Raw genomic sequence first — 12,769 nt, 5'->3', positions numbered from 1 at the left:
CATAAAATTACTTAATACACAATGCCCCATGCTAATCACTTCTTATGCTTTAATAGGTCTAAGGATCATGGAAAAATTATCTTACCTGCTAATTTTCTTTCCTTTAGTCCCACCAAACCAGTCCAGATCCTGTGGGTTGTGTCCACTGACCAGCAGATGGAGACAAAGAAACAAAGTAGTTCTGTGTAACTCTCCCTATAAGGGCACTGTTCAAGCACAGAAGTTCGTATTTCAGCCGACAAAGCAATGTGGTTGAGTTGTGCTTCATTATGTAACAAGGCAAAGAGTCACCAATAAATGATTTCAGAGGCTAATCTTTCACTAAAACTGAAGCTAGCAGAAGAATATCTCTGTAAAAAAGAAAAGATATGCTAGGACAGGCTTCTGGACTGGTTCAGTAGTACTAAAGGAAAGAAAATTAGAAGGTGAAATATCATTTCTCCTTCCTTAGCATCCTTACCAGAACCTGCAGGATGTAGCAAAGCAGCTCAAAATATGGGTGGGACCATTAATCTCTGTCAGAATGCCTTGCTGGAAACAGAGAAAATAGATACATTCACAGAAAAGATAATTATTTCTCAAAAAGAGAACAAACAAGTAAAGGCTTTGATCCACTTTTCTAAGGTATAACTACAACTCGCAACTGCAGTCTCCTGGCCAAGGATGATAGCTAGCCAGCCAGTGTGAATCAACAAAGAGAAAAAAACAGACAAGATTACTGGACGTTCACAATGCTAGTGAAGTAGAAAGGAAGCAGGTGAGAATTAGACTGCACCTGAATCCCACAAGACAAGAACCCTCAAAAAAAGAGACAGGAGTGCTCAAGAACATGTGCCAAAGAAGAGCTGCAGCAAGGTCAAACCACAGTAACAGTATCTCTACACAAGGCCAGCTTCCTTCTCTCCAGCTGTGGCCAATGCTGACAAGCGCTCTACTTAACAGAAAAAGAAACATTGTCTGTTGAATTATACTATTAGTTCTGGAAGTACAAAGAACTCTGGGGCACAAATTACCTACCCCTCAAAAGGAGGAGGAGGATAGGGAGACGTGTGTGTGTGGGGGGGGGGGGGGGGGGGGGAACCTGGAACCTTCAGGTGTGACACCCCAAACAGAAGATTGAGAGAAAAATTCAGTATAGTTTTTTTTTTAACTCGCTGCTTGAGAGACTGAAAATTTGCTTCCAAGAAAAGACAACAAATATTTCCATCAGACCACTGCAGACTGCATATGATTGCTAGACCTACCTCCTGCTGTGGAGACTGCCAAATACTGTCTGGCCAAGCTGTTGTACAAGGTTCTAAAGCTATCCAATCTAATCAGCAGCTTCTATACTGCACATATCAAGAGGTTCTAGGCAGATTACAATACAAGAAGATGCACAAAAGCAGGAGATAAATAAAAATAACGTTTAAAATTTATCAAATAAGAAAGGTCTTCAACTTCTTACAAAACTGCCATTGTGCAATTCTAAGTGAACTAGACCCGGTAGAGAATTACACACAGTAATACAGATCGAAAAGAAAACACAAAATCAATCTGTTTAAAATATTTTTAAAAAACTGGATACATTAAAAGTAAATTTTCCCGACTCTGGCAGAATTGTAAAAACAATAAGAGAAAAACTGAATGAACAATTCAAAGGAATTCCTATATAACACTTGAAAAACTAAACAAGCCGTTTTAAAAGTAGTTTGCGCACATAAACAGAGCCAATGTAATTCTTTAAAATAACCGGAAACACTATTTGTTTTCCTTAATCGGAAAATCAACCGTACTGCTGTATTCTGTAAAAGCTTAAGTTTAACAGCTTACTGCTCAAACCAATATATAAAGAATTAGAATAGCCCAGATTAGATATTGCCAACATCTGGACCTGTACAGAACAATGTGATTTTTGAAAATAAGACCTTATCAGCCTCAGTTGATGCATATGGAAAATAGATTTTTTCCAGACTTGGCTGATCCAGGCTTCAAAAAAGTCAATGATGAATCTAGAAAGACTCCCCAAACCCTAGATTCTTTAACCACTTTTAAAATGATTCCATTAGGCAGCACTAAACTGCGAGGAATATCATTCACAAAGTTAGCAAACCATAACACTTGTCTTGGTCTGATTCAACTAAAGCGTATTTTCTGTAGCCCATTTCTGGATTTTATTCATAGCACAGAAAATTTTATCAGATGTTTCATTCAGAATAGAACTTACTGGAACCAACACTAAAGATCATCAACATATGAAAATAAACATTCACCCTCACCCAAAACAGTATGTGAAAGGGAACACATGAAAAAATTAAACAACATAGGGGAAAGTGCGGAACCCTGAGGCACCCCACAAGTAGATACCCAACTTTTTGACATGACCCCTCCCCCCCCCCCCCCCCCCCCCCCCCAGACAGTATAAGATCTGTTTTTCAAAATAATCTCTAAACCAATTTAACACAGAATCAGACAATCCCAGTCCACTGATTCTGGTCAACAAGCCATGATCCACAGAATCAAAAGCTGCCGAAACGCTGTACTGAAGTAGAATAATCTGTTTACCCCTACTCAAATATTCTTTAAAAATAGCAATTAACACTAGTAAGAGACTCTGGCCACTATATCCACCAACTGATCACCTGCACACAGCCCAGTAGCAGGGGACAGTGCTGGATTGTATTTTCTGTCCTCTAGTTTGAGTTGGTTTCAGTGATGACATCTTTTCTCTAGTCTGTGCCAACAGCATCAGACACCAATTTTTAAATATCTGGACAACCGGGGTCCTGGAATTTTTCCAGCCCTGCTTCTGGGCATATTATTTTTGGTTGTAAAATGAGCTACCAGAGTTTGACACAGTGAACAAAACATGTTACTACAGTCTGTTTATTTTTCCAAGATATACAAATATCAAAATACCAAAATCTTCAAAACTTGATAACCTAGCAAACACTCTTACCTAATTCACACTTAAGTTGGGGATGAAGCTGATCAAAAATGGCTCTTCGGATTTCATTCAGGCATGTCTCAGCTTGAGCAAGTGTCTCTATAGAAACTTCCATAAGATTTTCAGCTGTAAAATAAGAAATGATACTTTGTCTTCTTTTGTTGAAAGAATATTTTGTAATACAATCAAGGTTACTCACAATTAGTAAAATTATGTAACAGGGAGAGAAGAATAGACTACTTCATCTCTCATCCAATTCTTGCCGCTATAGTAGTCTTTGGTCCTTCTCTCACAGTAACAAAGAAATAAGCAATAAAGATAGATAAGGCCAGCAAGAATTAATTAGGCTACATGATCCCAGGCAATACAGTCACATCCACGGATGCTGTGTGTTTATCCCATATTTTCTTGAATTCGGTTGTTTCAGCATCCACTGTCAATGAAAGGCAATTCCCATGCATCCATCAACCCTTTGTGAGGCAATTATTTCCTTATTACTCCTGGAGGAAATCTGTGTAACTGTGCAATACAGAATTTGCACAGAATTCACTTGCTGGTGCTTAGGCAGAATTCTGTACCACATCAGCTACTACTACTTAACACTTACATAGCGCTACCAGGCATACGCAGCATCAGCTGCTCTCATGAATCTCTTTCACCATCCCCCATTGAATTGTGCAGCAAGACGAATAGGAACTCAACTGCTGCACATTGACCTGCATCCTTCACCTCTGCCAGACTAGACCAGACATTTGACATGCAGAGCTGTTTCACATGAACAATCGGTTCTAGTCTAGCAGAGGCAGAGGTAGTGGTCTGATATGCATTCGGTTCACTTCCTGCTTCTCTCAGAGGAGGCGGAGAGAAATTGAGGAGAACAGCTGATGCTGGTGGCTATGTGCAATGGGGATTTTTTTGGGTGGGGGAAGGGGAAGAGCAGAGTAAGGTGAAAGTATGCCATGTGGATTGGGGGGACAAAGAAAACTGCGTGTGCATTAAGGATAGGGGGCAGAGAAAGCTGAATGTGTGCCATGAGGATACAGAGCCAGCAAAGAAAGCCAAGATTGCACCACCCCTATGGCATAAAGATGAAATGATAATTGGGGAGGGAAGGATGAGAAGTGAGGGTATTGTATGCAGGAGAAGACAGAATTAGGGTCTTGCTGGGAATTGCAGTTGGAGTTAGGGAGAGAGCTGGGGAGGCTGAAGCCTGAGGAGGAAAAAGACAGGAGGGGATTTCAGATTTCATGATGGGGAAATTCCACACTAAACCAAATAAACGCTACAAAAGAACTATGCAGAACTGTAAAATATTGCACACAAATTTTCAAATATTTTGTGCAGAATTCCCAAAGACTAAGTTATTGCCAGATCTATTCCTTTTGAACTCCCTTTTGTTTCCCCTAGCTCCAGAATCCCCATTCCACTGAAGAATGCAGGTCTGCATTTATATCTTTAAAAGGGAGAGGTACCCCATCTTGGTCCCTAGGGGCTTTCAGGATTCCACAATGAAAATATATGAAATCTATTTGCATTCCTTGGAAGCAGTGAATGCAAGCAGACTTCTTGTTCATTCTTTTCATCCCCCATCTGCTGATGCCCATCATTCCATTTTTTTCAGTGCAAGCTCCTCAGCTTTGGAACCACTTGCCACTACAACTGAAGAACCGTCCTACTTTGGGTCAGTTCAAAACTGATTTAAAGTTTATGGGCACTAACTGAAGTTGTATGGAACACTGGTAGTTGTATTTTCCTGTTTTTTTTTTTAAACTTCCTCTCTCTTCTTTCCTAAAGCTATTGTAGTTCTCCCCCTATTCCTTTTGTGCCAGTATGTCTTAGAAGTCTGTCTTGTGGCTGATTTTCTCTTCTTCTCCCTTTATTAGTTTTTAAGCTGCTTAGACAAGTTGATGAGCAGGATAGTAAATCTCTCTATATAAAAGGCACCACCAACGTTCTATGAAGCCTCCAGCTGGAAGTGTGAAGGGGGAGAGATATCCGGTTTCCCCATGAGTGTCTGCCCCGCCCTCGCTCTCTCTGTAACACAAACAGTGAAGGAAAAAAAACACAGCAAAGCACGAAATCAAATCGCTCTCTCTGTAACAGTGAAGGACTCAGAGGGGGGAGGGGGAGAGAGGGCGGGGACACACACACTCCCACATGCACACAGAAGAAAACCTTGCTAGCCCCCCCCCCCCCCCCCCGTTTCATTTGCATCAGAAATGGGGCTTTTTTACTAGTCTTTTAATAAACTTGAAATTTGAATTCATGCATATTAACGGGAGAAAATCTTAAAAATTCACAGTGGTTGTCACCCTTGAGGATAATGTTTGAGCAGCCCTGCTTTAAGACATTTGAATTTCTATCATACCCCTAGGTAATAAATAGAAATAAATTCTTTTGCTCCACTACAGCACTGTGATGTTCCTGAAACTAAAATTGAAGCAGAAAAAGCAAGGAAGAGGCAACAAAAAGAAGAGAAGGTACCCAAAGAGAAAAGACACTCACAATTCACTAAACCCAAAACACATACTAGGAAATGTAGTTGGAAAGCAATGACCACAAATGCTCACAGTCTAAGCAATAAAATTCATGACCTTCAAGCCCTGATGTTGGAGACTGACTTGGACATAGTTGCAGTCACAGAGACATGGCTCCATGGTTCCCATGAATGGGATGTAAACATACCAGGCTATAACCTTTTTAGGAAGGATAGGGAGGGACGTAAAGGTGGAGGAGTAGCTCTGTATGTGAGAGATGATATCGCAGCAACTGAAATGACAGGGAAGTGGGGAAAGGAAGAAGCGATATGGATCACCTTAGAAAGAGAGGATAGAACCTTGGTCCACGTGGGTGTTGTCTATAGACCCCCGACACATTTGGAAGAACTAGATAAAGATCTGATCGCTGATATTCAAAAGTTGGGGAAGAAAAGAGAGGTGCTGTTGTTGGGAGATTTTAATCTGCCGGATGTAGATTGGAAGGTTCCATCTGCAAAATCAGAAAGAAGTAGAGAGATTGTGGATGCTTTCCAAAGTGCTCAGCTCAGACAAATGGTGAACGAACCCACGAGGGAGGGAGCCACGTTGGATCTGGTGCTCACGAATGGGGATAGTGTGTCAAATGTCCGAGTGGCTGCACACCTGGGAAACAGTGACCATCAAACGGTTTGTTTTGATATAACGGCTCATGTGGATGGCAGCCACTCTAAACTCAAAGTCCTGGATTTCAAGCGAGCTGACTTTAACAAAATGGAAGAATACCTAAGGAAGGAGCTGAGGGGCTGGGAGGACATACGAGAAGTGGAAGGACAGTGGTCCAGGCTAAAAGAAGTAATAAACAGGGCCACAGACCTTTATGTAAGGAGGGTAAATAAAAGCAAGAGAAAAAGGAAACCAATATGGTTTTCAAAGCAAGTGGCTGAGAAAATAAAGGCTAAAGAGTTAGCGTTCCAGAAATACAAAAAATCTCAAGTAGAGGAACACGGGGAGGAATACCGGATGAAACTGAAAGAAGCCAAGAGAGAGGTACGTCTGGCGAAGGCGCAAGCGGAAGAACAAATGGCTAGAAATGTACGGAGGGGAGACAAAAACTTCTTCAGGTATATTAGTGAAAGGAGAAAGACTAAAAAGGGGATTGTAAGACTAAAAGATACAGCAAAACGCTATGTAGAAAATGATGAAGAAAAAGCCAATTTGCTAAATAGATACTTTTGTTCTGTTTTTACTGAAGAAAATCCTGGGGAAGGACCGAGAGGGACTGGCAAAAGTACACCTGAAAATGAACTGGATAAAGCACCGTTCACGGAAGAGAGTGTATATGAACAACTTGGAAAGCTAAATGTGGACAAAGCCATGGGGCCGGACAGGATCCACCCCAGAATACTGAGGGAACTCAGAGAGGTTCTGGCGGGTCCTCTTAAAGATTTGTTTAATAAATCCTTGGAGACGGGAGAGGTTCCGAGGGATTGGAGAACGGCGGAGGTGGTCCCTCTTCACAAAAGTGGGGATAGGGAAGAAGCTGGAAACTACAGGCCGGTAAGCCTCACTTCGGTTATTGGAAAAGTAATGGAAGCCATGCTGAAGGAAAGGATAGTGAATTTCCTGGAAGCCAATAAGTTGCAAGATCCGAGACAACATGGTTTCACCAAAGGGAAGTCGTGCCAAACGAATCTCATTGAATTCTTTGACTGGGTGACGGGAGAATTAAATCAAGGACGGGCTATGGACGTCATCTACTTAGATTTCAGCAAGGCTTTTGACACGGTTCCCCACAGGAGGCTCTTGAATAAACTAGAAGGGCTGAAGATAGGACCCGAAGTGGTAAACTGGATTAGGAACTGGTTGACGGGCAGACGCCAGAGGGTGGTGGTAAATGGAGTTCGCTCGGAGGAGGGAAAGGTGAGTAGTGGAGTGCCTCAGGGATCGGTGCTGGGGCCCATTCTGTTCAATATATTTGTGAGTGACATTGCCGAAGAGTTACAAGGTAAAGTTTGCCTTTTTGCGGATGACACCAAGATTTGCAACAGAGTGGACACCCCGGAGGGAGTGGAAAACATGAAAAAAGATTTGAAGAAGCTGGAAAAATGGTCTAACGTTTGGCAATTAAAATTCAATGCGAAGAAATGCAAAGTGATGCACTTAGGGAGTAGAAATCCAAGGGAGGCGTATGTGTTAGGTGGGGAGAGCCTGATAGACACGGACGGGGAGAGGGATCTTGGGGTGATAGTATCTGAGGACCTGAAGGCGATGAAACAGTGCGACAAGGCGGTGGCCGTAGCGAGAAGGTTGCTAGGCTGTATAGAGAGAGGTGTGACCAGCAGAAAAAAGGAGGTTTTAATGCCCCTGTATAAGACGTTGGTGAGGCCCCACCTGGAGTATTGTGTTCAGTTTTGGAGGCCGTACCTTGCGAAGGATGTTAAAAAAATGGAAGCGGTGCAAAGAAAAGCTACGAGGATGGTATGGGAGTTGCGTTCCAAGACGTATGAAGAGAGGCTTGCTGACCTGAACATGTATACTCTGGAGGAAAGGAGGAACAGGGGTGATATGATACAGACGTTCAAATATTTGAAAGGTATTAATCCGCAAACGAATCTTTTCCGGAGATGGGAAGGCAGTAGAACGAGAGGACATGAAATGAGATTGAAGGGGGGCAGACTCAGGAAAGATGTCAGGAAGTATTTCTTCACGGAGAGGGTGGTGAACGCTTGGAATGCCCTCCCGCGGGAGGTGGTGGAGATGAAAACGGTAACGGAATTCAAGCATGCGTGGGACAGGCATAAAGGAATCCTGTGCAGAAGGAATGGATCCACAGAAGCTTAACTGAAATTGGGTGGCAGGGGGAAGAGGGGTTGGTGGTTGAGAGGCTAGGATGGGGGAGGGCAGACTTTTTATACGGGGTCTGTGCCGGAGCCGGTGATGGGAGGAGGGACTGGTGGTTGGGAGATGGGAAATACTGCTACACAGATTTGTACGGCTGTGCCCTGGAAGGGACAGGTACAGATCAGGGTAAGGTATACACATATGAGTTTGTCGTGGGCAGACTAGATGGACCGTGCGGGTCTTTTTCTGCCGTCATCTACTATGTTACTATGTAAAGCAAAATATTGAAAAGAAAATAAGATGATACTCTTTTTTTTAAAATTGGACTAATACATTTTTTGATTAGCTTTTGAAGGCAATATCTTCTTCAGATCAGCATATACAAGTGAAACATAAAAGCATTCCAATGTTAGTCTCACAGGTAGAGAGGGTAGGGGTGGGTAAGTTGAGAAACAGAGAGAGCTGGGCAGGTGAAAGACAGGAAGAGATGCATGGTAGATAAGAAGTTGACAAACCAGCATAATTTTATGGTTTATAATGCAATAGAAAACTCAGATCTTGTCCTGTCTGGGTTTTCTATCACATTATCTACTATAATAAAACGCACCCTCAACGTTCTGAGGACACTGACGTCACTGCAGGCACTCAGACACCGATTCGTAAGTTCATGGTGGTGAAGCCAGAACACTCACCATGTCTCCATGCCCCACCCTCGCGTCACACATGATGACGTCGAAGGCGGAACATGTACACAACCACGCAAATGAACAAACGGGGAGGAGTAGGGAAACACGTAGCGCGTTTCCCTACTCCTTCCCTTCCAACGAATCACAGCCGCCGAGGACGTGCCCATCACCCCGCCCCTTTCACGCCATCGCCCCGCCCCTTTAACGCTACCACCCCTCCCCCGGTCGCCCCGCGAAAGAAGCCCCGCTTTCCTGCCCGGAGCGCTGCTGCTAGCCGAGAGTTGAAGCAGCCTCGCAAGACTTCAACTCTCGGCGGCCATTTTGAAACGCCGAGAGCCGGACTCGCACAGGATGCAGCAGGGCAGCTAGCAGCAGCGCTACGGGCAGGAAAGAGGGGGCTCTTTCTTTCATGCCCCGAGCGAACAGGTACCTCTACACCACCAGGGATACTAGCGTAAGGGGAGGGGAAGGGAGTCCCGTGCCCGCTAGCGCCCATTTCATGACAGGCAGAAACGGGCCTTTTTTACTAGTAAACCATAAAACTATACCCTCTTCCTGTGAGATTGTCACTGGAATGCTTTTATGTTTCACTTATATATTCTGGACTAACACTACTACCACACCATTTGGCTCAATATCATAGTATCACGCTGTTATTTATTTCTTTAAAAAAAATCTATATAGTGATATACCTGCTTTTATATCTCCTCATTTCATACTTTATAGTGCAGATTCTGAAGTCTTGTTTCTAATTTATCCATTTGTCTGTACAAAACTCAAAAACTGCACCCATTTAGTGCAGATGAGGTCTCACCAGTGGCCCATACAGTTATTGGTAAAAGCTTTCCAGCATTCTTTATTCTCTCACTGCTGCCTTGATATTATCAGATATAATCATTCATATAAAAGCAGAATATGCTAGCAGATTAAGGACCAATATACCAACTCTGCAAATCCATATTTCACCCTTGCTTTTCTGTACCCTAAATGCATGAATCTATATTTTATTTGCACTGAATTTTAGTTACCAAATTCTTGACCATCTTTCAAATTGTCTTACTTCACTCATTTTCTCTACTCCATTTGGGGTTTTTACCGTGTTTTGATACCATCTCTAAAAAGTCATAAGTTTCCTATCAATTGCCATTTGTAATATCACCTATAAAAATACTGAAAGAACTGAACCCAGGACTCATCCTTGAGGCACATTACGATGTACTCAATTCCCCTCCCTTCCTTGGCATGAACTTTATTTATCACTACTTTGTTAAAGTTTTAAAGAACATGTACTGGCTGTGAAGTTCGGCCCTACATGGCATGCATGCCCTGGTCACATTCTAATTAAACCAACGTACGTGGGCAAAATGCCCAGGCAGCAGCCACTTCATTTGAAAGTGCAAGATATTTTTTTGAATATGCCATGATACTCCTGACTTGGCTATGCAATGCTATTTTTTTTTTTAAAGTGAAGGTAGGCAAACCAGAAAAGAAAACGTTTTGTAGGCCAGATTCAACCCATGGTTTGGGAACCCCTGCTATACATCCACCCCCTTAGAGCTTGCAAGTCTTTAATTTTATTACACAGACACTTGTGCTCAAAACCTTCCAGATATTTCTTCTTCCCTTGTATTCCCCCTTTACATCCCTGTTCTTTATAGTAACATAGTAAGTGATGGCAGATAAAGACTTGAATGGTCCATCCAGTCTGCTCAACAGTCACATTCATTATCATTTCAAGATTTGAATCAACAATGAACATATTATATACTTGATCACGATCTTTCTTTGGTGTTTCTGGGACATACACCACAGAAGTCCACCCCTATTACAGTTATGGGCCATCAAGCATCTGCCTGCTGGCAAAGCCCTAAGATATGATGGACTTAGCAATAAATGTTATTAAAAAATTTAAAGACGTATTGGCTCCATTGCAAGTTTATAATTTGATTGATGCAGACACAGTTCTGCCTCATTCGTGGCGATTGGTTGTGGTGTCAATATTGCTTAAGCCTGATAAAAACCCTCATCTATGCAGTTCTTATAAACTTATATCTTTACTTGGCACAGATCTTCACTAAAGTGACTACAAAAGTCCTACCTTTCTTAAATCATGAAGCTCAAGTTGGCTTTATTCAGGGCAGACAGACCTTCAATAACACCAGAAGGGCTTTGCATATCATTGCTACTGTGGAAGAGTGCAGATCCCACTATTTTAGTGTCCCTAGTTGTGGAGAAGGCCTTTGATAGGGTCTCTTGGCCCTTTTATGTTGGCTATTCTGAGGAAAATAGGTTTGTCAGGCCTTCTCTGCATCTGTTACAGGAACTGTATAAATATCCCTTGGCCATGCTCAAGCTAAATGGATCTTTCACTACTTCCTTTGGAGCTTTCACGAGCACTTGCAGGGATGTGCATTATCTCCCTTACTCTTCACTTTATCCGTTGAACCTTTGGCACATCTAATCCACATGACCCCTGCAGTAACAGGAATCAATTGTGGAGGAACAGTATGCAAGGTTATGTTGTTCACAGATGATATATTATAGACGTTGACATATTCCCACACTTCTTTACAGGCTGTAGTAGATATTTTAGATTCCTATGGCTTGGTATCTGGGTTTAAATTCAATTTACAGAAGTTAGAAATTCTTAACCTTACAATGAAGCCAGAGGATATCTGGCCACTGCAGCAATCTTTCCCTATTCACTGGGTCTCTGGCTCTATCATGTATCTGGGAGTTCAATTGACTAGTTCTTTTCACCAGATCTTTCACTCAACAAATAGTTAAGCTCTGGAACTCTTTGCTGGAGAATGTAGTAACAGCGGTTAGCTTATCTGGGTTTAAAAAAGGTTTGGACAAGTTCCTAGTAAAAAAGTCATAGACTGATATTAAGACAAGACTTGGGGAAGCCACTGCTTGCCCTAGGATTGGTAGCAGAGAATGTTGCTACTATTTGGATTTTTTCCAGGTACTTGAGACCTGGATTGGCCACCGTTGAAAACAGGATACTGGACTAGATGGACCATTGGTCTGACCTAGTATGGCCATTCTTATGTTCTTAAACTGAAGGAGTTGTTTGCAGAACTAGATCATTGGGACAGTCTTTGGGTTTCCTGGTTAGGTCGTATATCAGCTCTGAAGATGGTTGTTCTCCCAAAACTACTCATCTGTTCTTGGTTATGCCATTATCTATTCCAAAATCCTTTTTCTTAGCTTAAAGAAAAAGCATTTGAATATATTTGGAAAACGGAAACCCCATAGAGTGGGACGTCACACTCTATATCAGCCAAAGATTTATGGAGGAAAGTGGGTGGGGGGGGGGGGGCCCATCTTATTTTGAATTCTATCACCAAGCAGCCTTGTTGCAAACGTGACAATCTGGCAACAGGGCACCAATAATCCCTGGACTAGATCAGCACTCTCTGGGAGCGACCCCTTTGTGGGATCTTCCCTGGCTCCCTTTACCATGGTTGAAAAGCTTAGTAGCTAAGACAGATTGTTTAATGAGGGCTCCGTTATTACTTTGGGTTAAGATAATATCTCGTTTTTTCCCCAATACACTCATTCAGCATGCCTCTCGTTTTGTTCCTGGGCTGACAGATAAAACATGCTCACTGGGCTGCCAGGTCCTCACGTACACTGGGACAAGTCTGGGTAGATGGTGAACTTCTCTTCTCTGAACTTCAAGACTAGTATGGACTGCCCCACTCTGATTCTTCCCACTACAGACAACTCAGAGATTTCCTGATTCACAAAGCAACTGATGATCTCTCCTTAATGGAAACCTCTATAGAATTAGCTATGAACTCTGGCATGTGGAGGGGGGAGAGTGTCTCTCG

General features: G+C 42.5%; 1 protein-coding gene across 2 annotated transcripts in view; it reads right to left on the bottom strand.

Annotated features, from left to right (window-relative positions):
- The window catches only part of USPL1 (ubiquitin specific peptidase like 1), an 88,700-nt gene that overhangs the window by 49,624 nt on the left and 26,307 nt on the right, over window positions 1-12,769 (bottom strand). For both annotated transcript variants that reach the window (XM_030200360.1, XM_030200361.1), the window contains one exon: window positions 2,939-3,052. In XM_030200360.1, coding sequence (XP_030056220.1) covers window positions 2,939-3,052 — 114 coding nt within the window. The remainder of the gene's footprint in view (window positions 1-2,938; window positions 3,053-12,769) is intronic.

This window comes from Microcaecilia unicolor, chromosome 4 (genome assembly GCF_901765095.1).
Source record: "Microcaecilia unicolor chromosome 4, aMicUni1.1, whole genome shotgun sequence".
Classification (NCBI taxonomy): Eukaryota; Metazoa; Chordata; class Amphibia; order Gymnophiona; family Siphonopidae; genus Microcaecilia; species Microcaecilia unicolor.
The sequence above is the reverse complement of the archived record's forward strand: the minus strand, read 5'-3'. Positions and strand labels throughout refer to the sequence as shown.